Below are 27,755 nucleotides of genomic sequence, written 5' to 3'. Positions count from 1 at the left end.
ACTTTGACTTTGGATGGGATTTTCAGGTTCCAGATGTCGCAGTTTCTTCGATTGATCTCACCGGTATTTGTAACGAACTGGTAGAGGGATTTGACTGTGAAAAGCTGGTTTGAAGTCCACCTCCATTTGTATGAATCCGGTTCGTTGCAATGTGTGCGGTTTTGAAGCAGATCTTTGAGCATCGTGAGTTGACCACGCCTATCAGCAGATACGGACGCTACAAAACCACGGTAGATGAACCGCCATCGCCATCCGTTGACGTTCCAGCACTGAGAAAGTCTAACATCCTTGTTTGTGATATTTGCAAAAATTTCCGGAAAGAGAGTGCGGAGTGGGAGATCTCCAATCCAGATGTCCGACCACATTCTGATGTTCTGCCCGTCACCTAACTCGTAAGTTAATCCACAGGTGAAAACCTCGCGGCAGCGGAGTACTCCTTTCCACCATTGCAAATGTGGGGCGAAGGTCGGGCCCTCGAGTAGAGGTCATCTTCTGGTGTAATAGATAGTTCTGATGAGTTTGCATCATTGGCGCTTCTCATGATTAAAGTTAAGACACCTTTTAATTATATAAGGTTTATAATTGCTTTGGTGCAACTTTTGTTCAAATCGTCATTACAATCCAGCTACTTTTTCCCTTGAATTATAGAGCCGAGCAAAACAATTTGTTCTGTGTCATTATGAGAAAATATTTATTGTATCTCTCTCTCTCTCTCTCTCTCTCTCTCTCTCTCTCTCTCTGTACAATTTGTTCTTATTATTTTTTCAAACATTAATTTCTGCATATATAGTTTGATTTTCGTGGGGTGCACGAGATTAAAGCTAGGATAACATTGCGTAGGCAAAGTCTCTTTGATTCGATATCATTAATCAAAATTTAATAAGCTTCATTGTTCTAATTGACTCTTTCATTAAATTTAAATTTGGACCAAATGTTTCAAACTCAAAGGTCAGAGCGTTGTACAAGTCTCTCTTATTGCAGAAGGTAATGCTCTGAAGCAGGAAATTTAGACTTTGAAGTGGAAATCCATGAGCAAATTGAGTTAGAATACTTCTGAAAAAAAATAAAGTTCATTTATTTTTAGCAAATTTAGTTCATTCTAGTACGGTATAAAAAATTGAACAACTCTAGCTATGTAACTATCAATGTAAAGGCGTTGAATCATTAAATAGCCGTTAGAGGGTATTACTCTTTGATTTAATATCAAATTAGATTTGTTTGCCTCAATTGAACGTATGGTGCACAATAAAAATTTACACTCATTAGATGAGATTAACTCTAGTTTGATAAGAATCCACAGAAAAAGTTATTAATCAATTTATCATATAGTAGGAAAACATTATAATTATTATTTATTCCTTGGAAACTAATTAGGAAAAGGCAACAATATATTTCATGCCTCTTGAGATACAAACTACAAAACGCGTTTCAAATAATAAATCTGAGATATATGCATCTATTGCTCTAGCATCCAAAGTAGATTCTTATAATTGTCTATGGCACTTGCTCATAATTAATTATAATTTCAGAAACCAAATCTAAGTAAAATTCTCGTATTTGATATTAATATCCATAATCAAAAGCATCACAAATTATGACACTGAAAATATCGAATTTTAGAGCAATTAAAAATAAACTAATTGTGTTTGCCTTCTATTTACACTTTAACGTGAAAAAGGCGCCAAACCCTAAACTAACTCACTAACTCCACATACGTACTACGTACGTACGTACGTGCTTCATGCACGAAAACACCTAGCATGGTGATGATGGTTATGATTGATGATGATGCTGCTGATGGTGATGATGATGATGGTGCTCGTTATGTAAGTCGGCGGCCGCTGCGGCACCGTCGTCGATGTCGCGGTGGATGACCTCCTCGACGCGGCGGAAGTGATCGATGCGGCAGGGGATGACGATGGCGCCCTTCTGGTCGAAGCCGAACTCCCTCTTGGCCTCGGCCAGCATCGCGGCGAACAGCGGGTGGCTGAGGTGGCCCACCGGCACGACGAAGCGCTGCCGGCTCTCCCCCGCGGCCCCGACCCTCACCGCGACGCACCCCCTCGGCGTCGGCATCCGCCACGGCTTGTGGATGCGGAAGTCCCACATACGGGAGAAAGAAAAGCGAGATCGAGTGTGGAGATTAGATGTTATTGAATTGAGTTGGTGGAGGTGATTGGATCTCTTATTAGAGAGAGCAGGGCCAAGGATTCACAAAGCGATGTGGGAACGTTGGACATTACGATTTTTTTTGTTCTAAGGAACACAGTTGGATTATTATTGATATATATATATATATATATATATGGGATTGGATCCGAGATGAGCAAAAGAGATTAGGAGAAGGGGTGGGGGAATATATAGAGAGGAGTTTCCGAGTTGGACTCGGATTGTTGAATTTTTATGCGCGTGATTTGATTATATGTCTCTCAAATGGCCAGCTATATAATCTGCTGCTTTGAGGGTAAGTTAGAAGCGCTTTTTACAAAAGCACGCAATGAGAGTAGGGATGTCAATAGGAATGGATATCCAAAATTTTATCTGAATCTAAACCCGAATGAAACGAATATATTCGATACTAACTGGATATAGATTCGAATATGGATATCAAAAGTAGAAATCGGATGAATATGGATTTGGATATGGATTTTGACTGTACTCGACCCGAACTCGAACTCGACCCGAAACCGAATTTATTTGTGCGAATATATATATATTTGATGTTATATTTGAATTTGTATTTTAAAATTTTAGATTTAATATAATATATTTTGAAATATTAAAAAAAGAAATAATTATTTGGGATTCAAATTTTCGGGTTCGGGTTTGGATATGAATTTTTAAAATCCATCGAGTTCGGGTTCGGGTTCGAGTCTCGGGTTTGGAGTCGGATTCTGGTTCGGGTTCAGATTTTTAAAAATCCACCCCAAATCTAACCCCTTGACATCTCTAAAAGAGAGAAACGTGTGGGTTGAGTTCACATTTGCGCGAAGATATTTAAATATCAGCATTTTGAAGTTTAAATTTTCAAAGTAATCGGCTACTTTAAACTTTTATTATAAGATAAGATACTTCCTAGTTTCATTTAATTTTCTATCAAAATATTTTGAGTCTTAGCGTCAAGGAATAGTGTTAAATATAAAATATTACCATCTTCAATATAGGTGTCCCAAACATTTAATTCGAATTGAATAATATTACCATCCAAAACTTATTGTAGGCTCATGTTAGTCTAATTAAGTTCCAATCTAGTCCAATTAAAAACATTACGAAAAAGGATCCTTTCATCTCCTGGGCTCCTGTGGTTTGGGCCCACGTTTTAGTACATCATGCATTTTTGTACCTTATATGAAATATTCCCACTTACATGCATTCTCTACATAAACAAAAAGTAAATAAAAAAAAAGAAGTTAAAGGTAAAACTCAGTTGCTATATCAAATGACATGAATGGAAAAAAAAAGAAAAACAAATGATAGGAATCTCGATTGAGTAAATCTAGCGGTGGTGGTGTCTCGTATTGCCGCTACGCATCGTCACACCATGCAAAAACTTGGTGTACCCTAAAAAGCTGAGTTTGCCATCGGACGGCCGTATCCAGTCGCGAACCATAGAATAAGCCGCGGGGGAGAGGTTCATTTCCTGCACAACAGATTTTACTCAAAACTTCTGTAAACACTAAATTCATCCTCGTGAAGCATTGCGGATTGTTCGAGTACCTGCGCGAGTTCTTCAATCGTGATGACTCGATTACCTTCCTGCTCAAAGAACTCGAATGCGGTGGTCGCTATTTGTTCCCACCCTTCCAAGGCCTCGAGCTGGTACGGGCTGATCGTCGCGGCACGAAACTCCTCAAAGTCCATTCTCCGGTATGAAAGTGGCTCTAGCTGGAATTTAAATCATGTGTTTACATATCTATTTGGTTCATTTTGTACGAAAGGAAAAGAAAGAATTATTAGTTTCAAGTTAATGAGATGATTCTGCAGTAAATCCAAACTTTGCCCCCCAATCTCTAAAGAGATTTCGCAGGTGGAAACGCTTTGTCTCACTAGACAATCCTTCTACCAACTATAAAGCTAGTAGCCGATATTATTGAAATGCTCAGCTAACAATCACCTGCACAGGCCCATGTTTTCTTAAACTACTATCACAAAAATGCAAAATTTCCATCCTACTTGCACCATCATGGTTGACTTGATGTGATAATATTGGCGGACTGGGGCTGCCGATACAAGAGGATACTGTATGTATGCTCTCTCAAATTGGCTCAACACTTTCTCCCTTTGGTTGTTGAGAAGTACACAAGAAAATAGATAATAAGTAGCCACAAAATCAAGTCCTTGATATCTGGAGCCAACATGTTTCAAATAGCACAATTCTCTCATCTCTGCTAAAATTATCTGTTTTTCCCAATTTTGTCTGCCTAGCTTGATGAATGTCGAAGATAATGTTATGGAATATCATCATAATGTAATTAAATTAGTTATGAGAAGATAACAAAGAAATAACGTGCAGCTAGCAGCATTTGTATGGGAAATTAATGGATACCACCAATGAAATTGACATGTGATATATTATATCCATTAGCTATACATACGGAAATGATGGCATACCGCATGCAAGATGTCAAAAACCCTCGACTCCTTCATAGCTTCGGTTGCATTTTCTGCAAGTGCCTGCAAATAATTTGACCACACAATAAACAACCGAGAAGTAGATTACAAACTACAGATGTTTACTGTTGTATTGGCATATTAATGTAGTAGTAAATTGTGTATAGTTATAAGTGAGTCAAACCCTTTAATATATTGCATAATAAGTTCCATACGAAGATGCGAGTACTGAAAGTCAAAGGACTAACCATCCTAAAATTTTCGAGGGAGACACGGCCATCTTTATTCGGTTCCAGCAAGCTATATTGCGATCTAATATAGACAAGCTCATCTTCTGGTATCGCTTTGGACAAGGCCTGGTAACAAAAAGGAAGTAAGCCACCAAGAACAGACTAAGAATATCAACATAAAAAGGCAATAGTAGAAGAAGACAAATGAGAATACAGTTCTATAATGAATAGAATGTTTAATTCTTTCCTGTACATATCAGATTGTTCAAATATGTTGATCCCACTCTTATTTGATAATATGCATTTATTTATCTAAACACAGACATTTTGCCAAGATAGACATATGCATATTAAGTAATATACATGTAGAAACATGCTAATAATACAGTATAATATGATTACATTAACACAGGAATAAAAACACAGATATGTCTGTATGGATATCTATAATAGAAAGTAAACAGAAGAGAATAACATTGCAGCAAAGCTAAGAAATGACAACAGGTTATTTCTCAATGTGTTTCCTTGCAGATAACACATATCAGTAATGTGACGAATGTCCAAGGCAAATCCAGATGTAGAAGAGCATCTACTAGGCAGCTCAAAATGGCATTATTGTCGAAGGAGAATTCAGATGTAGTTTTAAATCTAAGAATGAAAGTCAAACCTTCAATGCTGCACGCTTGAAAGGAGTTGCACGAAGATAAGCTTTAACTAACTTATAGATAAATATATCAAGAGGGACTTGTCGCTGCTCATCTCGCAACCAAGGGTGAGCTGCCATCACATAAACAGAATATTAGTTTCATCCCAACAAACAAATTAACGAATCCCAACGAAGTTATCTGAAGTTTTTTTTTTTTTTCAAGGAAACACTTCTATTGCACAAGGTAGACACTGAAGACTTGTTTGGATGTCGGAACTAGTCATCTGATAAAATTGTTCCTTATGGAGATTTTCTTTTGTTATTATAACCTAGGAGTCTGGTTTCGTTCAGGGCCATGTAATCCTTTTTTTTTTTCAGGATAACACATTCCACATACATGGGGAGTTACCATATCCCATGAAAAATGACTAGAAGGTCATATATACGCCCCGATAATCACTACCAAAACCCGACTAAACAAAAGAAATATGTTGATCCAAACAGGCCCTAAAACTGCTGCAAAGTTCCTTACAGAAAATATTAAAAAGTTACAGGAAAAATTACATAGAGCCTGTGGAGCGGTCATTCTTTTTCTATAATCTTTATTTAGAAGCCTTTTCACAAAATCTTTAGCTTCTGGAGATATAGAAGGCCAAGGAGAATCATCAAAATTAGGATCTGCTCTCAGCACCGATCGGAATATTCCAGATTCTGTCCTTGCCCAGAATGGTCTACTACCACATAACAAAATATATGTTATAACGCCAGTGCTCCAAACGTCAGCTTCCATGCTATATGACCTATGCAAGACTTCAGGAGCAACATAATATGCACTTCCAACAATGTCATTCAATCTTTCATCTGCAGGAAAGAACCACAAGTTTTAAGACTCCAACTAGACAGGAGGATACCACAACAGGACGAAACAGAAATAGTTAGGATTGAAAAAGCATTTTATAATTAATGGCAGGAAGAAGAACTCAGCAACATAACTATATGGTATATTTTAAGAGAAAGAACATAGAATGTATACAAGAAAGAGTAAAAATAACTACATCTAATAACGTGATTCTTACTAAGGAAAAAAATAATAATAATAAACAGAATGTATAGACAGCCATTAATACAGCTTGAAATATAAAACTATGGCCAGAAATTACCTGGTCTTATAAAATCAGAAAGACCAAAATCAATAAGCTTCATAGGGGAATTTTCTTCTTTAGTGCCGAATAGAAAGTTCTGTTTGAAAGATAGAACGAAACAGAAAATCAGCAAAAACAAGTTACACTAGAAAACAAAAAGATCCACATAAATCTAAATAAAAAAAATAAAAATTTATAGTACCCAATTAGTAACACATGCAATATCAATATACAAATACCCCATGAATCAGACCTCTGGCTTTAAATCGCGGTGTACAACGCCCTGAAGGTGACAAAAAGCAACTACACTCAAAATTTGCACGACAATAACTTTTGCATCTTCCTCCAAGTACCTTCCGCCTCTATAACAGAGCACAGGGATATTATATCAGGATGCTACATACATAAGAATTCAACATAAGCTTTTCGGATAGAAACATCTAATACCTGGATAGAATTCTGTCTAATAACTCTCCACCTTCACACAATCTGAAAAACACACACACACACACACAAAAAAAAAAAAGAGATGAAAAACTAAGATTTCCCTGACACTTGCAATTAAAATAAAACTCGACTGAAAGAAAAATGCACGTGGAAAATTAGAATGGTTTTTTGTCAGCAGGAACTACAACATAAGTCTTTTAGTAACTGATTTTGAATCTGATCATAAAAGTATCATCTTTAGTAACAAAAACAGTACATGCAGCTATGTTCAATCTCATAATAGATAACAACTACGAATAATAGATACCTTCTAAAAGTTTTTGAAAAACCAAAAAGGATAAGACAAACAAACATACTCCATGATTATGTAGACATTAAGGGCATCCTCACATGCATCATAAAATTTGACCAGGTTTGTATGCCCAGACAATGATTTCAGGATCTTCACCTCCCTACGAACATCTTCAATAGATATTGGTGTTGTCATCTGACAAGAAAATAAAAGTAAACATGGCTGAAGATTGAGAAAAAAAAAAAAATCCTCATACAAAACATAGAATATAAAGAAGTAAAATAAATCAGAATGCGCAATGCGAGACAACAGTTCAAGTAAAGAAAGAAGTTTATAAATGAGACTAGTTGACCTTAAACCTAAACAAAATGCTGCCCCACAGTACTTGAGGCTCACGCATGATGCTCTACAAGGTGAATAACATGTATTATGTAGAGAAACCAGTGCCAGTGAACATCTTGGGGCTTATTTACGTATATATTAAAGCTCATTGGCTATGGGCTTTTCTTATTTTCTTGCAAATTGAAAAAGATTTGGATTTTCTCGTTCCTTCATTGTACAATAATATTTGAATCACTGCATCTCCACTTGTCGGGGCTTTTGATTCTACAAATCTTTGAACTGTACAGATCTTTTCAGTCTATTACATACACATTGAACTGCTAAGAAGAGGTTTTGTGAATCTTTTACAAATTGACATTGGCACTTCAGACAAATACAAGCGTACAATTTGATATTATGTTATAAGATCCCCCACTAATAAGAGTGGATTAAAAAGACAACATTGTCCTTAATCAAATTCCTGAGTTGTCTATAATTATTAAAAAAAAAATTTATTCCACTCATCTATTCTCATTTAACATGAGTCATGAGCAAAGAACTGGACTGAGTCTTTACTTATTTATAGTACTAGAACTTTAGCTGTTTTACATAAGAGTTAAAAGACAACGAAGATACGCATCTATAACAAGCCAAAAGATTTTGGCTTCACACACAACTAGAACAGGAAGAGGACAAATCAATAATATGGTGGGAACATAATCACATATGAAATTAATAGAGAAAGAAGAATCGAGAACGACGGATTGAGAAGGGGAAACATAACAACAAGATAAAAAAATGTCTTCTTTCGCACCTTGGCTTTGGAGATGATCTTAACGGCCACGGGGTGGCCCCTGATCTCCCCCTTCTTCGCCCTAGCCGAGCACGTGTGCCCGAAGTGCCCCCTCCCCACCTCCTTCCCAATCTCGTACTTGGCCCCGAAGTTTTTCCCGTACCCAAAGCTCTTATCCAAACCCCTCTCCCCCTCGGGCCCCGCTGCAGCGGAGGCAGCGGAGGCGGCGGCGGCCTCCTCGGGGATCGGGCCCTCGGGAGGCCTCGGCGGGCCCTGGCGCTTGGCGAGCGAGGCCCTGATGTGCTTCGCCGGCGACGGCGGGGGGAAGGGGCGGCGGAAGAACCTCCGGGGGGTCGACCGCGCCGCCGCCGCCGCCCCCGCCCCGGGGGACGGCGAGGCAGTCCGCCGCTGGTCGCGGAGCTCTCCGGCTGAGGCCTCGTCATCTCCGGCGCCGGCGCCGTCGTACTCGACGGTTGCGATGTTCTTGGCGTAGCACTGGCCCATCTATACGTATATGTCTACGTATCCCCTCTTCTTCTCCTCCTCCTCCTTTGGGATTGGGATCGGAGAGAGAGAGGTGAGAGGGTTTTATAGAGAGCGTTAAGAACCAAAAAAAACCAAAATAAAAATAAAATAAAAATTAATTTACGGAGATTGCGTTTAGTCAGAGAAAGAGAGAAAAGTATTAAATAGAGTTGAGAGAGAATTTAAAGTAACTACAAAATTGAAGCAGAAGAAGAGAAATTAAGAGAGAGAGAGAGAGAGAGAGAGAGAGTTCAATTTTAATTTTTTTTTATTTTATATTTTATGGTAATAATACTGTTTCTTTTTCTAGATACATAAATAACGAGTGTGTGCATTCGTGTGTGGGGACGGCCATTGCCAGCTCAGCTCATGGTGGGGCCACAGTTCACGGAATAGCCGCTGCTGTACACGTGGCGTGATCTGGGTGGAGGATAAGGCTGTTTGCTGTGATGGGAGTTCTTTGGGCCGCAGTTCTCGGTCCACGCGCTCGGCGTTGTTCGAGATGGTCTTCGGGGGCGACGGTTATCATATCACGAGGTTGAGAGGAGTAGGAAACTTTTGCCTGCACCTGGTGTATCCATCAACCTCATGAACCGTAGCCAATATTCAATGATTAATTTTCTAAAATTAAAATTTATTCCGAGGACTGCCACCTACATAAGTACATATATTTGAAAGGATATTGTATATCAAAGCTCGCATCAAATGATTTCTAAAATTACCGGTATAAAAATATTTAAAATTTATAATGTTCAATATTTAGGCCGATTAAATATTATGAAATATAGCTAGTGAGCTATTTTCTCATGCTAAGGACTTTAAAAACTAAGGATGAATGAAGTAATTTTTTTGTCATAACTATTTATTTTTATTATTTAATTCATCATACTATTATCTTTGGTCAAAACTTAAAATTCGCAAATACTATAGTAGACTTTGGTCTATTTGAGACCTAAGTCGGTTATAAAAAATAAAAAAAAAAAAGTGAAAAAACTAAGTAAATATTAACGTTAGAAATTTCGGCTTCTACGTTATTTACTTTATATCAAATAAATAGTGCAACTAAAAATATTAAAGTGCTATAGGTATAGAAACAAACTTACATCATACAATGTGGGTTTAGTTTCAGTGGTGTATGAGATGTATGCCTACACCTGGTGCACGCAATACTTTCCCGGTGAGGGTGAGTGGGATCCACACATGTGGGTCCCACGTGTCACACAAATGGAAAGGGCGAGATGGCGCGTGTGTGTGTGGTAGTGGGGACAGGTGATCTACCGTTAATTTCCGGCACCGGCATCATCAGCGCCGTACACTTGTGTGTGTGCGAATGTGGTCGCTGTACACACATCACGCGGTAGCGGAGTGCTTGATCAGATCTCACGGATGGAAAATAAAGTGAGTGTAACGTTTCTCTACCACTTTTAACTTTTATTAAAACAGACCCAAAAAAAAAAAAAAAGGAAAAAAAAGAAAAACATATTTTTATTTTATTTTATTTTTTTGTCTGTATGCGAGAAATTCAATCCTCGCAAACGAGGAAAGTTATTTTTATATATTATTAGTTAATGTATTATAGTATGTCGAACTGATATAATGCATGTAAATTTGATATTATGTATAAAGATCATAAATTATCAAATACCTGTGTACGTTTGGCACTTCCTTATAGAGTGTATTAAGACGAAGTGCTAATTAATTAGTAGCATTATTAAAAGAAATAAAACAATATAGAGAAATGTTTCTATACACCGGCCAATTTAAATCCGACCATTCAAATTTTTGAGATTAAGATTGACTTTTACACAATCGTAACCTACACAATCGTAACCTGCTCAACAGGTTACCAATCAATCATAAAGATAATATTTGAAAATATGCATTAGCTAATTACTAAATTTGATAATATTCAACAAATCTTTGTTTCATAATTTAATTTTGTTACTTGCCAAATTAGATAATGGCTAATTTCATAAGTAATAAATCTTCATAAATTCGAATTTAAAATTTAACTTGAGTTTAAACTTTATATTTATAATTGTATAAATTAAATTTAAATTTTAGAAAGAAAAATATATATTTAAACGAGTAAACATTTCAATTCAAATTGTTAATTCAATATTAAACTAATTCAAATTGTTAATTCAATATTAAACTAATTCAAATTGTTAATTCAATATTAAACTAACATGAAAGTTCAAAATGTTAGTATCTTTAAAATTGTAATTTAAGTTATAGTGTATTTATAAACTTTTATTATTTATTTAAATAAAATATTTCTACATTTTAAAGTAAGTTGAAGTTGTTAATTCAATATTGAAAAACAGCATTAAATTTAAAAAATATTGATGAAATTTAAATTATAATTTAGATTTATAAATTATACTTAAAATAAATTTTGTTAACTATTTAAACATAAAGTTTCGATGTTTGAAAATTAATTTTAAATTATAAATTACCAAATTTATGACTCAATGCGATCATAAATTATTATTAAAACCGATCTTAAAAATGGATAATTTAATTAAAAATTTATTCTCTCTATGATTCAAGGGCAGTATGCAAAACTTTCCAATATTAGTTATTTAACTTTCTAATATTAGCTCTTTCTTTCTCCAAAAAAACTCCTAGATTCACATATCTGGTGACCGGTACTACTTGTGCAATAGCATGTCATCTTTTTTTTATGCATAAATCTTAACCCTTCATTGATTAAAAATAAACGGTTAAGATTAGAACGAAGTATTGAAGCATTGCTCAACAATAAAATCGCTTAATAGCTTCTCATTGCTGTAAATTCAAAAACATTAGATTTTTTAAAAAAAATTGTATATAAACTAACAATTTTATTTCAACTTTTAATTTTAACACTATAATATACCAGGTAAATGAAGTATAAATATAAGTAAAGTAAAGCAAAAAGTAAAATCGAACATTTTAAAACAGCTTTACTACAGCTGCACTTCTCTCGAAGCTCTAATAGAAGCAAAAAAGTTAAAAGTTAAATTAATCACATTATATTATTTTATTTTTTTACGGAGTAACCTTCCATAACACGTTTTTTCATTTGAATTCGTGGACTTGCCCACAGAAATAAACAATGGTCAGGTCCATGTCACGTTCAAATTTTTGTCCACGTACAATGAAACTTTATTTTTTTTTCTTTTTTTTTAATTAAAATTATAAAACTCGAGTTTGGTTAAAGGTTTTGTGGCGCGTGCGACATTGCACAATCAAATGCTATAATACATGCATGCATGTCAACGTTTAGGTGCCTCATTGACTCGGTTAATTAATGGCAAAATAAATAATAAAACAGTAGCCTCTATATTATTCCCAGATCCTAACAATTCAAAAGCCACATTATATTTCATTATATATATATATATATATATATACTATTTTTATTTTAATTAAGTTTGAAAAGCCATATTATTTCATTTATATCTACTATTTTTGTGGACCATGAATTTGTCAAAGTACACCTGCTGCTTGTTAATTATTTTGCTTCGGCACAAATTAATTACTTAGATCATCCTAGTTAACTTTAAGCAGTGGCCCTTAATCATACCAAAATTATCATCTCTATACGCCATTTAAAATGGGAACTTCGGATTAGTCGATTAAAAGATATGTGCTTGTCCTATTAAAATAGTGTGTCAACCAATTCTCTTATTATTGACTTTTTAAATAAAAAAAACACACATTGTTTTCAAGTTCAAGATTAGCTACAAATTAAGTAGACCATAAAGTTTGACCAGCCTAAATATAAGACCATAATACGTACCATCATATAATATCATACTTCAACAAGCTTTTGATCTTTAGCTTATTAATTAGTTGAAGAACACGCTAATAAACCCAAACAAAATTATATATACTGGATGAAACAGGTTTAACAATCAACAGTAACTTAATTCTACATTTACTAAGTTTAGAAACAAGTTTCGATATTCGTATTCAAAGGAATCATGACAACAGAATTAAATTATAAAGACACATTTTTTGGACATTTTTGATATAAGTGTCATATTTATGCCAAAGTTTTTTTAAAAAATCTATTAAGGCCTAAATATATAAAGTCCAATCCAATCAAAAATAAAAAATTTCTCTACTCAACCAATCACACCCAGTCTACTTGGTCCGATTATAAATAAAAAAGAAAAAATAATCACCATCTCGCCTTCTCCTTCCCCACCGCCGTAGTTGACGAGTTAGGGTTTCGACGACTGGAGTTTGGCCGCGAGCATCTCGCAGTGACTGTAGAGGACTAGAATCGCCACATATCCCTCCGCTACAAGTCGTTGGAGGAATGGATTTCAAATGTCAAGGCGGTACTATCTATAGCGATCTCACATAAAGCAATACTTTTAAAAAATATCGATAATTTAGCCAGCAGCACTTCTTTTGACATGTACCAATATTTAAAAATATCGTTATAAACTATTTTTGTTGTAGTGATTAGTGAATGTATATAATTTGTGTTATATATGAATTAAATGGAGTTCGAGCTAATTTAGACCGACCACACACATGCAGCTGGGCTCCATTAATTCCTGGAGTTGGTTCGACCCACCTTCTGTGTCTTGTCCCCCTCTCCCCACACCTAAATCATCTCTCGCGCATTGATGATCGAATGTGCATTTGCTCAGTGCCTTATAGTGCTACAACGAATCTCTTCTTTGATTTCGCCTGGATTCTCGAACAACTTCTCCATTTTTAAATAGCTGTAGCTGTAGATGGACAATTTGAAAATGAAATATATATCTAAAACTTGTACAGGAACGATACTCATTCTTTCGTCGAAAAGTGGCGGTGTCTTAGAACAAACACGACTCCGAATGAGAATAGAGAGAGACAGGTAACCTAACTACTGTTACATGTCTACTTTCCTGTGTACACGGCGTACGTGTAATTAATACAATAATAACCTTGGTTTTATTTTGTGTAATTAATTAATCAGATCTTCGCTAGCTGCTCACCAGTTGGTGAGTCTTTTGACAACTTCTGGAGGATGATCTTCTTGCATATGTTACATTACATGTGTCAGTGGGAGAAGGTGAACATGATAATGTAGTTTGTGGCATATTATTAGTTCTTAATCATGCAAGTGTAGAAATTATATAAAAATTACGTAATAGTGGACAGTTTGGCAAGTTGGATATGAAAAATCAGTCATGTTCTAAACAAATATTTTGGTTTCTGAGTTTTGAGTTTATGTTGGAAATGCAGGTTATTTTGTTTTCTGAAATTTTGAGTTTATAGGTAATATAAATGAGGATCCCCTGGTGTTGTTTGGTTGGAAAATGGTTTCTACCAAAAATTTGATAGTTCACATATCCTTGCATAGGAACTTTGTATGTCACAATTTACTTTGCTAATAACATGTAAATATCACTAATCACTAATTATTGCTTTAAGGGACCATTGTGACGCCCCAACTTCCCAGGAGGTCACCCATTCTAAGACTACTCCCGTCCTAACATGCTTAACTCTCTTAACCTCTTGGGCATTACCACCACCCAAAATACTTAAGCCGGGTTAAGAGTTTAACCTTATTATATCTCATATATAGGACTATCTGGGGTCTCACAATCTCCCCTCCTTTAAGCCCTGACGTCCTCGTCAGGCTCAGACTCACAAGTACCAGGCGATGTGAGACTCATCTCGCTAGCCCGTCATCCAGACCCTGGCTCAGCCGAGACTTATCTCACATTTCCGGCTGGTAATTGGCTCTGATACTATCTGTGACGCCCCAACTTCCCAGGGGATCACCCATCCTAGAACTACTCCCGTCCTAACACACTTAACTCTCTTAACCTCTTGGGCCTTGCCACCACCCAAAATGCTTAAGGCTGGTTAAGAGTTCTAGCCCTATTATATCTTATATAGAGGACTATATGGGTTCTCACAACCATAAAACAGGGGAGACAAGGAAAAAGGTTATTCTAATTCCTTTTCACTTGAGAGGAGTGGTTTTGGTACGCAGCATTTTGAGAGACTAATAAATGGCATTGAAGGAGAACTTAACACTTTTTCCCTAATATTTTTGATGATTCCGAAAAAAAAACATGATTGTACCAAGTCCAACAAATGGATTAAGGATTAAATTTGAATTATGGATCCGGTGATAACTCAACTGTTGTGTTTGTTGAATATAAAACACTAAAATATTATTTGCTGACCGCTTAAGCTAAGTTATTTCACAATATAGTAAAACATATACTGGTGAAGAAAATCAAACTTAGCAAACACTCAAAAATAAATTAAAAGCTGAATATTTTTACACATCGCAATGTGCTATTCTATAGTCAGAGTCAAAAAGTAAAGCAACAAAAACTTTTTCAAACCAGGGTGATCACTTCTTTTAAGTCTCCCAACGCAATTATCTCGATACCGATCAAAATAAGAATCTTGGTATGAAGGGTTAACCAAAGCGAAAAAGACGATTTCTCCTTTAGGTTCTCCTTTCCATTCGCTCGGATCTCTTTTCATTTCACTTGTTTCGGCCGGATCCTCTTTCTTCGGTTGATTTCTATCTCCTTGCTGTTTAGTTGGCCCAGGAAACTATTATCAATACCTAAAAAGCGATAATTAACTGTTATCTTCCTTAATCACTAAGCTTTTTATGAAATTCTATGAAGCACATTTATCAGAGAAGAGGAAAATACAAACAAAAATATTCGCAAGGGAGGAATGCAAAGATTAACATATAAGTTACTGACATATAAAAGTAAAATGGGATCCCTTTTCAGAAAGTAAAAGCAACCGCAACAACAAATGGAATCTATTAACCTTTAATAATCAATCCAAACATTTCAATTACTAATAGTGTTGTAGCATACATCAAAACTTAGAAGAAAACAACTAATCGTTTAAATTCCCTTCTCCTCAATGCATTCTTGGTAGTTAGCAACTGAAAATGTAACCTAGCCATGGGTACTGAAGCAGAAGAACAAGACCCAGCGCGGACTTTCCGCCGCTAGTGAAAAAGACAAGCAGAACTAGAAAGCACTAGCAGGGCACTTCCAAGTAAAACCCGCTCACAGTTATTTTAAATACTTTCCTAAATTATAAGAAAACAAGAACCAATAACGGCAAAACAAACTGTTTATCAATTGCAAACCTTTTCATCAAATATAAAGTTCGGTTGGCAAAACGAAGCTTCCAATTTGCTTAATTGAGTGAAGAGATACCATGTTTCCAAATAAAGGATCTGCGATTAGATTGTTGAGGTGTGAAGCTAAGTCCGAACATCTCCTTTAGGGCCTTTCCGGGCTCTAAGAGCCCAACTAGTCTTGCAACGAGAGAAGCGCTTTCTCGGATATGTTCGAGGTCCTTGGTCTCAGTCCACAGTCGTTGGGCCAGCTGTAGCCTCCTCTGCTTGGAGTGCAGTGAAATTCCCCACTTCGTGTATATGCTCTCCCTTTCTCGTGGTGTTAGTCTCTTCTGCATCTGCCGAGTTAGCATCACCCTTTCATGCCGAAGCTTTTTCATGCTGCTAGCGGTGAAATTCAGGGTTAGCTAAAGGTAGATGTTCGTATTGTACAGAGATTTTTCTCATAGGAACCTCTGCAATATTCTCTATTTACATATTATACCAGTGAAATTTACATTCTAACATATGCCCTGGAGAAACTTACTTTCTTAAATATTATACGAGAAATCGCATTTCACAATGGTATAATATAATAGATGATTTTACAGAGATATATAAGTCTAGAACTTTTTATGTAGATTAGTAAAAGTTTTTGCAGAATAGCATGCACCTTAATGCAAGAACAGTATTTGAACCACCAAATGCTTGGGTTTTATCCAAGCTTCCCCTAGAGTGAGTACTTATCAAAAAGGATAACCGCCTCAGCTCCACTTCCATGTAAATCGAGTCTGTAGGATCACCTTTGAAAAGCAGGAAAAAGTAAGTTCTGTGGACTAAAGAGACATTGCATGCATGCCAGAGCTCAACGATTTCTTGCTGCTTTCTTTCGAATTCTAATGGCCATCTAGAAGGAGATTGCGTAGGGTGTAGCACTGGATCCAGAACTATGTTCTTAGCAGAACCTTCAGGTCCAAATTCTTCATCAATGTTCTGATTCAAATTCATAACAGGAGACAGCAATTGAAAATGTCAGATAGGCACCTCTTCTAGAAGAGGTCTAAATATTTGGTCTCGTTGGTCCATTAAGAAGAAAAATTATAATGATGATCAAAAAGGGAGAAAAGCATGAGCTCATAGTTTACGGTTATAGCATAAGCACAATATAAAAGAACAAGGAAATGTATTATTCACACCTGACCAACATCGAGTAGATTCCGATACTGAACCTGAGCCATCTCCTTCAGCTCTGTGGCAAATTCACTGATGGTAGTAAAATTTGCCTCAGAAGCATTCTTACTCCCTTTCGTGTTGTTGATAGAAGTGCTTTGTTCGGAAATAAGAGATTCTTCTACTGAAAGTACTTCACTTTCAGCATCATAATTCAATGCCAAAGGCCTTCTTTGAAGCCCTTCAGGTCTTCCAGGGAAGTCCTTTAGACATCTAGTCGGTGGCGTGCAATTATTCTGCTCCAGCTCTTGGAACCAATCAGGAGAGGTCATTAGTATAGACCTGCAACTTTTACTTCTTTGCAATGTCAACCCTTGAGATTTTGACAAATCTCTCATTGAGGACGATTGATATGATCCCTCGGGTGTAGCTCCGATAAGATTGTTCAGACCCTTTCTCACACTCTCCAAATGCTGCTCTAGTGTGATAGGAGTCATATTTAGACATTTCAAGTCAATCTGCCTTTTAGCTTTTGTTCTATGGTTTTCGGGGTTCATACTTTGTCCTACCAAACTACTGCCCACTTCAGTTGATAATGAATTTGAGCATTCACTTATTCCCGCCTCAGTTATCTCGACACAGCGCACTTCCTTGCAGAAGTCCTCTGATCCTTCAATAGAGTTTCGACTGATATCCTTTTCGCTCTTATGCAGTAGGACTTCAGTATATGCAGGGCAATTTAGACGGCCAGCAGCAACTTTTGATGGCCTAGTTGTCGAATGCTCATCTCCACATGCATATGGTATGAAAAGTCCGGGTGTTTGAGAAGAAGCCTCCTACTCAAACAAAGGAAAACATTTTGGTATGTACATACAATAAATTGAATCAAAACTACATGCAACATATACCCATCGTCTTGAAGCACGTTCATCCCCAACAACTCTTAGTAAATCCTCCAGCCGAGACTCAGCCAGATCTCTTTGCTGCATTAACTCCTTTATTTCTTTCTCCAACTGCAACGTATAACATATAATAATTTTTAGCACAAAGGTTAATAAGAATTTTGGCATAAGATTTTAATGTTAAACTTAAATCTGTGTAAACGGTATCAGCTGCCCAATGCACACAAATATGGCAAGCCTCATTTGCACTGACAAGAATGCTATATTAGATAATTTGCTGTACCTTTCTTATTTGACCATCTTTTGCCTTCAACAGCACTTCAATGTTTAGAGAAGTCGCGGGATATCGTAGCTCACTCTCCAACCTAGCAAGTTCTCTTTGCAAATGCTTAACTAATGCCTTGTCAGACATCACTACATTAACTTGAGCATTGGTAACGACTTCCTTTGCACAGCTTGCAAATAAAAGAGTATTTCTAGATTGCTCGATATGGGATCGTGCGGGACTCATAGTGCAGATAATGGCAGTTCTTGCGTTACCTCCTAATGAAGGTTGCAGTATGCGTGTTAGCTTCGAATCTCGGTATGGTATATGTCCATTTCTTCCCTTGCTGTAACAACCAAGATAAATAAACTACATTCATTTGTATAATAGGCGGTGCTAAAAAAGTTGAAAAATGGATCAATAACAAAGAACAGCAAGAAAAGGTACGGACTTCAACAACCTTAACTTACGGATGACAGTTCCCAATGTAAGTAAACTTCTATTGATGTGGCAACCTTCTTTCAGCCTCGCACCAACCGACAGTGCCTGAGATGCACGCTCACTCCCAGCAAGATCAATAAAATTCTGAACCCAAAAACAAATTAGTTTCCTACACTTCACCCTTTCGGCATACGATATTCAACGACAATATGATATGACAATATTTCTTACCACACTGGCCACAAGTGCGCTTGAATTGTCCTTACCCAAAAACTCACGAGCAGAACTTTCAATAGTCTAAAAGAATCAACAAACAAGAAAAGTACAATTAATCCTTCTTTTTCTTCCCAAAAAATATGATAATACTTTTTCTTAAGCTCAATCATCAAATCAAAGGGGACAAACCAATCTAAGTATCTGATGAGATCTCGAGCTATTTTCATTTAACAGAGTCTCCCCGACTTTCCTTTGAGCTGCATAAAAGGACAATTGTACAAAGATGAGAGACTTTGTTCCTTCTAATAAAGAACTTTCTCATTAAAATTCTCCCAAAGTCACCTTCACACACGGAAATGAGCTCCTTAAGATGGTTCCAGTCCCTTAGCGTCTCCTCTGTAAGTTTCTCTATGATGGTTCCCTTCTACGAAAGCAATTGCTTAAAAAAATTAACAGCAGTATAACCCAAAAAAAAAAGCCAGTGAGGGTAAATGCTCACCTCAGGATCATCCAAAAGCCTAAGGGGAGTATCGTCTGTACTGAGGAGATCCTTTACAACTTCATTATAGATCTCCATTGCTGCGAACTTTAATACAAATGCTCTCTCCTCATGCTGCAGAGTAGTACCAGTTTAACAAAAGGAAGAGAAAAACAAAAGAACTGGTATTCACGAATTCCGGCCTTATTTCAAAGCAGATATTGATGTTACTGTACCCTACGTATGTATTCATATATATCTGCCACAGTATACTCAGTTATTCCAGTCATTGTGTACGTCTTTCCACTGCTTGTTTGTCCGTATGCAAATATACTTGCTGTGGCAAAGCACACATACTATCATTACTTTTTCAGTTAAAAAAAAATGAATGCCCAAAGGAAAGAGAAGTAACTAGTTTGATTACACTTACAATTAATACCGCTAACTACTGAAAGGGCAACTTCTTTAGCTCCCCACTCATACACCTCTTTCGTGGTGCAATCAGAACGGAATACCCTGTCTATCATCCAACATGGAAAGGAAATAGCTGAGATTTATAGGAAGTTAACGTCAAAATAATTGTTTCTGAAGAAGGCCGAACCATTTTCCGAACTTAAACACTATCCTATATTTAAAGTCCTACTAGCACAATATATTCCATCAAATAAAAAAAAAACACTTACTGATCTCAAGTCTCTGCAAGGCAAGACTAATAGTTTACACATCCTAAACATTTGAGAGACTATCACATCTAATGCATTCTAGAACATGTGCATTAAATAGTCCAAACCCACTCATTAATTCCAAAAAAAAAACTGAAACCAACCAAATGAAAATCGTGTCATTAATTGTCGAGCAGAGAACGACAGGACACTAGTCTGAAATTTGTATATTCAATCATCTAATGATAGACATGAGACCAAGAGATCAATACTTAAGGGGCTGAGTACTTACCAAATGAGTATGCAGAGGGAAGCAAGGGCCGTTCCGGGAGGCTGCTCCTGAAAATGATGGTGGTGTCATTGATGCACTCCCAATCGGCAGGCTCGCCCCTCGCGACCTCCTTCTCGCTCAGCGGCCTCAGCCTCACCGACACCAATATCTTCTCCGTCTTCCCGCCGCCGCCGCCGCCCTCGACACCGGCCGCCGCCTCGAATCCCTCCGCCTTCTCCCACCGCGCCAGCTCCTCCCCTCCGACCGTCCCCATCTCCCTCCTCCTCCCTTTCCTACACCGTCCGCATAGCCTTCACTACTCACAACAATTTCTTTTTTTTTTCTCTCTCCCTCAATTCCTCTCCATTGTGTGGCACCGAATTAATGATAATTCATATAGGAGGGACTGTTGGTGAGTAGCTGTTACGGGTAGTGCGAACGTCGTTGCGGGACGGTACATCACAACATTGGGGAATCGATTAGTGGACCCCCAGTATGATCAGATCAGTGGTTAAGGTATCAGTATCAACCTCATTGAATACTGATAAGCGAAGCAAAGAAAGATCACAACTCATCACTCTATCACTTTCTCACTCCCGCATGTATTCATTTCTTAATTCTCCAGTCACTCTCAAACCCCCCCCAAAAAAAAGAAAAATCAAAACTACAGCTTCCTCATCTAGGGTTTATATGCAATTCATAGATCTGAGACAATAACACAAAGATCTCAGTACGAAATCATCGCCGACTACAATTGCGACTACTAGTACCGAGTTCGATCAAAATAAAGCTCATTAGTTCGCTTTTTTTCATTCAATCTCGAGGGGGAAATGAGGGGAAAGAGAGAAGTGTTCTTACTCAGAGAGAGTAGTACATTGTCGTGTTTAGTGCGAAGGATTCGAGCTCCGCCATGGACGATCGATCTGAGAGAGATCTCTACAGAAGCGGGAGCGCGAGGGGATTGAAACCACCCACGCTCACCTCGTTGCCTTTTTTGAAGGGAGGTGGAGGAGCGAGAGAGAACGGTGGGAGGTGCGGTGCGTTTTCTCTCTCTAAGTTCCCTCTCCAACACGGAGAGAGAGTGTGTATGTACCAGTACTACATAGAGTAGAGAGAGAGAGAGAGAGAGAGAGAGAGAGAGAGAAAGAGCCGTTCTTTTGGCCTTCGCTTTGGAAGAGAGAGAGAGAGAGAGAGAGAGAGAGAGAGGATTAGTTTAACGAGAGAGATGGAGTTATTAACTGGTGTTTGTGTTTGGGATTTTCTTTCCCTATTTGTTTACAAATTAATATCAATTTGGCTCCACACACTTATTACTATATTTCACACATTACGTACAAAAAGTCAACTTGTTATTTAGATTGCTTAGCATATACAATTACTTCAGTTCTTGCTCTTATTCATACTTTTGATCTGTTCCGTAATCTATAAAATTCAGTTTAAGTCATCTTAGGTTCTTTCATCTCTCCTCCCTAAAAATTTGAAGTTTAAATATATGATGATTAATTACTAGTACAATTATTGTTCCAAATCAAAATAGAATTTCATAAATATAATAAACACGGGCCGAAAAATATTAAGAAGTCTAAAAAAATAAATAATTCAGAAAAAATATTTTAATTTCTTTAAAAAATATATGATATTTAAAATTTAGTAATTTTGATACGTTAGTAGTAGTCTTTTAAAACATCATAAAGTACTGAGTAATTTAGATTTTTTTATTATTTTTAAAAATCTCTAAATAGAGTTATGAAAGTGCACTGTATAAAAGACCTACACATCTTGTATTTGGAATCGTTGAAAATTTTCTACTGTATCACACTAACATCATATCATTAATAATAAATTAATAATATTTTTTATTTAAAAAATATATAGTAAAATTATTTTTTTTATTAATTATGATGTAATATATTAATTCAACTGAAATAATTTAATTAATTGGTTGAAAACGTCGCGTCAGTAATACACTCGGTGCATCGTAGATTTTTCGGGTTCGGGAGGGAAGCGTGGGGGGCCGTGCTGTTGTCGGTAGTTGCGGTCGATTTCTGCTCGGGAAGGTGGGATTCGATGTAACGGGCGTATGTCACGGTCGCCGTCGCTGACGTGTGGGGCCCACACGTGGGTTGGTGGTTCAATGCGTGACGTTGAAGGCTTGAAGCGCTGCACCGAGCACTTTTTGCTCTCATTTATTATTGTACAGAGATAGAAGATGGATCGGACGTTAATTTCATTAGGAAAATTCAAATTTATGTATGATGGAAAGGCACAGTTAAAATTCAAAATCATATTTGATAAATGTATATTAAAATATAGATGGAATATCAAAGGAATACGAATATAAATCAGATATTTAGTAAATCTATAAAACTAAAAGTAAAAAAAAAGATTTATCAATATATATAGGGAAAATTTCACCGGTACCCTTCTTGGAGGTCATTATATCATAGATGCCCCTCTAAAATTGAAAATATCATCAATACCCTTCTAAATATTGAAAATACTCATGAATGCCCTTTAGGTAGAAAATCCATGAAAAACATCATCCATTATTTTTTAAATGTCATTTTTGCCCCTAATATCAATTTAACAAAGTATAAAAATTTAAAGTTATTTAAATGATTGGTTCTAAATTTTGAACTGTATATTAACTAAATTTTACTTTTTAAAATTTTTAATAAAATATTTATAATTTACTAAATATAAAATGCTCCTTTTTAATTTTTTCGCTATGAAATTATATAGTTTATCATAATATATAACTGTCAATATTAATATTCATGTTACCTCAAGAGTTAATTATTTATTAATTCTATTTAAATATAATAATTTACATACATTACACAAAAAAAAAAATTAGATAGCCAAAATTCTTGATAGTATCAATTGACATTCATATAAAATGTATTTTCTATAATAAAATAAAAGTGCGTAAAATTCCTTTCACCTATAGGCCATTTGAACAACCCCTTTAATTTTAATTTTTTTTATTTACACCTTCTCAATTTTATTTTCTTTTTACAATTGAGTGATTTTTATTAGCCAATTTTTTTAAAAAAAATTAGTAAATTAATGAATGAGATATCTCGGCTAAGAAAGTTTACTACATGCAAAAACCTAATAAAAAAACTAAAAGCTTAAGAGGCCTTCTTAAAAAAAAAAAAGTTGAAGGGGTCTATTTTAAAATAGACCTATAGGTGAGGGGTCTCCATACACTTTTACTCACCAACAATTAGGGGTAGAAAAGTTATTTTATCTTATAAAAATTTACAAAAACAAATAGAGGGTGATGGAAGGGTAGTCATGATAGTTTATGAAGTTTGAGAAGACATTGATGATATTTCAAAATTTTGAAGGGTATCTATAATATTTTTAAATTTTACAAGGGTAGTCATAAAATTGCCCCATATATATATATATATATATATATATATATATATATATATATTATTTTTAAATTTTTTAAATAAACAGTTGGAATTTTTTTTAAAAAAAAATGATGTCAAATATGGACTCAAAAAAGTTATGTTACATCTTAAAAATACAGCAAAGCTAATTTCGGATAATTTGAATCCGATGCTAAATTCTAATCCATATCCAATAATTTTTCAATTCGCAGTCGGATTGGATCCGATAATTATCCGACCCATTTTTACCCCTACATTATATAATAAAAGAAGATGATTACTCCTAATTCAATTTTGGTTGCACTATAAGGCAAGGATTCAGATGATCCAAAGTAATCATTAAGTACAACACTGATCACGCGAAATTTATTAACAATTTCTAGCAAAAAGAAACTTGTTCTCAGTTATAGAATTGAAAGGTGATTACTTCAAACTTATTAAACAATAACTTAAAATAACACAATTTATATACAGACCGATCGTCCCTAAAGCAAGTCACAAAAGACTTGGTGGTTGGTATCCGAGACCCAAATTCAAATCCTAATTTATTCACATTTCTAGCTAAGTTTATTTCTAAATGAAATAAATGAAACGGATAGCGTGCTATCTATCTCTCTCAAAAAAAAAAAAAACAAACACAATTTATATACAGAGCGGAAGCAAAATATTATGACTGCAAACTTGAAACTCACTAAATACTAAAAACCAACTAATAAACACTAAATGACCGACTGTCCTTATCACAAGTGGTAAATAGCTTGGTGGTTGGTACCCGAGATCCTAATTGATTCACATTTCTAGCTAAGTTTATTTTTTAATAAAATAAACAAATCAGATAATATACTATCTATTTCTAAAAAAAAGAAAAAAAACTAATGAGCACTAAAAGCCGATAAACTGCAGTTGAAGTGGCTAGACATCAAAGTTGGCGGTTCGTTTCCGGACTGGGCCTTGAAGTGTAGAAGATGAGTTAGCATACAAACTACATACCCCAGCGAATTAGACCCGGAGACTTGAATTTTTGCGGTTCTAAACCGCCATTTCCCGTAGCTGCAGGCCGCGAGAGTTGCACTGATGCACTGCCCTCTTCTTTCTCTCTATTCCATATCACCGATGAGCCAAGTTTGAGCTCCGTGTTAGGGCCATCGTCGTCGGCCTTGCGACTATCATCGTCATCTTCATCTCTCGCAAATTTCAGCTTTTTCGTAGGCCGACTACTACAACCGCCACGGCTACAATCGCTGGGATCTGCAGTGCCACTTTTCAAGACCTGCAGCTCTTTTACAGAAACATAATTACTTCCGTCGCAAATTCTGGCAGTTTGACGATCTCTTTTAAAACCGTCCTGGGCGTTGCCAGCGCCACAGCTATCGCCTCCGCGATTATCTACAACCCCGCGCTCTTGTATAGAGTCGCTGCCGTTACGATCATTTGTTACAGCGGGTGCCCGATTTTCTACGGCGTGATTGCCACGCTCGCCGATCTTCCGATTAACCGTCGAGAGTTTCTCCTCCAGATGAGAGGCCAATCGCGTTAGCGAAATCCTGCTGGAGCAGCGATCTAACATGCGATGCCATGAACTCGGTCTCGGATTCTGCTTCTTTATTTTCCTATCTTCGGGGGACATGTCTCTTGGACCGACGGATTGCTTAACCAGGCCAGCTCTCTTGGCTTCGAAAAAGCGGTCTATGTGTTTCCTTACAGTAGAATCATCGTCGCTAGGCCACGTTACGGGACGATTGTTGTCGAAAGGAGAATAGCTTACTATGCAAACATCGGCCTCGCACAAAGTCGCAAGTTCCGAAGCCTTCTTTGTGAGCCCATCTCTCCTTTTCACAAGGCTGCGAGTTCTTCTACTAGTTTCTTTGGTACTTTTTACTTCGTTCGAATCCATGCTGATAAAGAAAATTTATATGAAAATATGAGTAGAAGCCGAAAGAAAATGATAAATTAAAGAAACTAAAGATAACATGAAAGTTAAACAAAGAGTATTGCTCGTGTGACATCATATATGAAACTGCTTGAAACCATATCAGATGTGGGTTCGTGAGAGTGACTCGAACCCAACACTCTTAATTGGAAACAAAAGTTGGAAAGCATGATTCCACTTTCCCCAAGTGGCTAAGATGCTTATTATTTGTTGTCTTTTTTTCTTCTTCTTCTTCTTTTTTTTCCCTCATAGAAGCGAGAAAAATACTCGTAAAATACTTTTTGCGTAAATTTTTTTTTTATAGACTTTACTGAAAAATCAACCTTTCGTTTTCGTTCTAGAATGTTGGAAAATGAAAACAAAAGAGGAAAAAAACGCAGCGCATGAGCTCGAAGCACCCACGCCATCCACAAGTAACTACTATCAATAGTATGGTAATATATATATAACTAGACTGAAATGTTATTAATAGTACCAATTGTTTGTGCTATTAGATTTTCGGTTCTTAGATGAAAAAATGTACGATTAGAATAATGTGGGCTCCTGAAGTAGAGTAAGTTGTTAGTTGAATAACATAATTTAATGAGTGAAAATAGTCAAATGGTTAAATCTAACGGCGAAAAACTTGGTAGTACTAAATGCTTGGTGCTATCGATAGTATCCCAGCTAGATTCTCTCTCTCTATATATGATATAAATTTTTAAGTAATATAAATTTAAATAAAAAATAAAAATATTTTTACATACTTAATTAAATGATAAAAGAGATAAAAAAAAAATCTACAAACCAAACATGTGTGGTATGAAATTTAGTTTTCTTTTACAACCGACCAAAATACGTAATTTTTTTCTATGGAAACCTTTTTTTTATAATTTCATTTCAAACCAAACATCTCCCAAGGCAACTCTTGTTCGGGCTTTAGATTGTTAGAGGCCAAAAAAAAAAAAAAAAAAAAAGCTTAATTGTCAACAATTTATCTTGAACTAACTCACTTATTTCATTCTATATTTTTTTTAAAAAAGAAATTCAATATTGAAAAGAGCCAAAATATTATTCTTAAGATGGCGAAAATTAAATTATATGGTTTGCTTCTTGGGAGAATTTCTNGCCATCCCGTACGCAAATTCCGGAGATCGCGCCATTGCCGTATGCAGATCCCCCTGATCCGGCCGCAAATCACATCCCCGTCTTGTCGCCGTCGGTCGCCGGCAGGGAGCCCGGTTTGGGGTCCTTCGAAGGCCTGTAAAGAGAGGAGCGAGCGGAAGGGGGAAGGGGGGAGGCACAGACAACCCATCCACACACAGACTGTGAGCAAATAAAAAAAAAATTTAAAAAAAAAGAGAGAAGAAACACTTACAAGGTAAAAAAAAAAAGGAAATTCACCAAATTTCCAAGAAAAAGTAAAAAAAAAAAAATTTACAAGTCGCTCAAGCACCTCTTGGGTATGAGCTCCGAGTTGCTTTTCCACCCTGCAAAACTAAATATTCTTTATGAGGGGCCTGTTCCCTTTATAGAAATTTTGGAGCACTTTAATCTTTTATTTAAATTTAAATTTTATCTTATCTCATCTCATCTCATCTAGAGGGCTCTTTTTTATTAACGGTGAAGTTTAAATTTTTCCTTTTTTTTTTCTAGATAAGTTATTGATAAATTTTTCCCCTAGAAAAGTTCCTACTAATAATTTTCTGTATAACTGCTAGTATTCGTTTTGTAATATTTAAATTTGATATTAATGAAAAAGATATGCATACAACATCGAAGATCCATGCGCAAAAAAGATTTAATGGAGATAAGTTCATCTACACCAAGTTTATTTTAAAGTTGAGTAGTGATAATTTGAAAGAAATTGTAACGACTCGACCCGCTAGCAACAATAATTTATTAGACCTAAAACCACCGGCCTAAATACTTAA

At 36.2% G+C, this 27,755-nt stretch overlaps 4 protein-coding genes across 7 annotated transcripts; all 4 read right to left on the bottom strand.

Annotated features, from left to right (window-relative positions):
• Positions 1,726-2,109, bottom strand: LOC109714047 (auxin-responsive protein SAUR32-like). The gene has a single exon (XM_020238449.1). It carries the CDS (start codon positions 2,107-2,109, stop codon positions 1,774-1,776), a length of 336 nt encoding a protein of 111 aa, XP_020094038.1. The 3' UTR covers positions 1,726-1,773.
• LOC109713582 (CDPK-related kinase 3-like) lies at positions 3,228-9,103 on the bottom strand. The gene is made up of 11 exons (XM_020237705.1): positions 8,504-9,103; positions 7,433-7,563; positions 7,077-7,118; positions 6,883-6,991; positions 6,648-6,726; positions 6,052-6,348; positions 5,509-5,618; positions 4,860-4,967; positions 4,612-4,674; positions 3,718-3,885; positions 3,228-3,640 (listed from the first exon to the last, which is right to left on the bottom strand). The coding sequence occupies exons 1-11, from the start codon at positions 8,984-8,986 to the stop codon at positions 3,497-3,499; spliced, it is 1,734 nt and encodes a 577-aa protein (XP_020093294.1). The 5' UTR covers positions 8,987-9,103; the 3' UTR covers positions 3,228-3,496.
• On the bottom strand, positions 15,252-21,647 carry LOC109713947 (kinesin-like protein KIN-7F). Of its 4 annotated transcripts, none has more exons than XR_002217218.1 (15): positions 21,367-21,644; positions 20,530-21,213; positions 20,006-20,095; positions 19,812-19,912; positions 19,597-19,710; positions 19,440-19,521; positions 19,287-19,354; positions 19,113-19,178; positions 18,901-19,025; positions 18,459-18,786; positions 18,182-18,286; positions 17,300-18,109; positions 16,777-17,096; positions 16,134-16,505; positions 15,252-15,587 (listed from the first exon to the last, which is right to left on the bottom strand). XR_002217218.1 is itself a non-coding variant. In XM_020238260.1 (15 exons), the coding sequence occupies exons 2-15, from the start codon at positions 20,780-20,782 to the stop codon at positions 15,499-15,501; spliced, it is 2,853 nt and encodes a 950-aa protein (XP_020093849.1). In that variant the 5' UTR covers positions 20,783-21,213; positions 21,367-21,647; the 3' UTR covers positions 15,252-15,498. The 4 variants fall into 4 exon arrangements, 3 of the variants coding, with proteins under 3 accessions (XP_020093849.1, XP_020093850.1, XP_020093851.1); XM_020238260.1 differs by having other exon boundaries at positions 16,204-16,505; positions 21,367-21,647; XM_020238261.1 differs by having other exon boundaries at positions 16,204-16,505; positions 20,530-20,928; positions 21,367-21,647.
• LOC109714389 (MADS-box transcription factor 3-like) lies at positions 24,609-25,985 on the bottom strand. The gene has a single exon (XM_020238992.1). The coding sequence runs from the start codon at positions 25,804-25,806 to the stop codon at positions 24,895-24,897; it is 912 nt and encodes a 303-aa protein (XP_020094581.1). The 5' UTR covers positions 25,807-25,985; the 3' UTR covers positions 24,609-24,894.

Source organism: Ananas comosus, linkage group 8, assembly GCF_001540865.1.
Source record: "Ananas comosus cultivar F153 linkage group 8, ASM154086v1, whole genome shotgun sequence".
In the NCBI taxonomy this organism is placed as follows: domain Eukaryota; kingdom Viridiplantae; phylum Streptophyta; class Magnoliopsida; order Poales; family Bromeliaceae; genus Ananas; species Ananas comosus.
The sequence above is the reverse complement of the archived record's forward strand: the minus strand, read 5'-3'. Positions and strand labels throughout refer to the sequence as shown.

Coding starts and splice junctions, on each gene's coding strand:
- LOC109713582 (XM_020237705.1), bottom strand. CDS start 8,986: ATGGGCCAGTGCTACGCCAAGAACATCGCAACCGTCGAGTACGACGGC. Junction 6,349..6,647: donor TTCTGATTTTATAAGACCAG/GTAATTTCTGGC, acceptor TCTTTCCTGCAG/ATGAAAGATTGAATGACATT. Junction 4,675..4,859: donor CCCTCGAAAATTTTAGGATG/GTTAGTCCTTTG, acceptor AATTATTTGCAG/GCACTTGCAGAAAATGCAAC.
- LOC109713947 (XM_020238260.1), bottom strand. CDS start 20,782: ATGGGGACGGTCGGAGGGGAGGAGCTGGCGCGGTGGGAGAAGGCGGAG. Junction 20,096..20,529: donor TCCCTCTGCATACTCATTTG/GTAAGTACTCAG, acceptor GTTGGATGATAG/ACAGGGTATTCCGTTCTGAT. Junction 19,355..19,439: donor GCTCATTTCCGTGTGTGAAG/GTGACTTTGGGA, acceptor CCTTTTATGCAG/CTCAAAGGAAAGTCGGGGAG.
- LOC109714389 (XM_020238992.1), bottom strand. CDS start 25,806: ATGGATTCGAACGAAGTAAAAAGTACCAAAGAAACTAGTAGAAGAACT.
- LOC109714047 (XM_020238449.1), bottom strand. CDS start 2,109: ATGTGGGACTTCCGCATCCACAAGCCGTGGCGGATGCCGACGCCGAGG.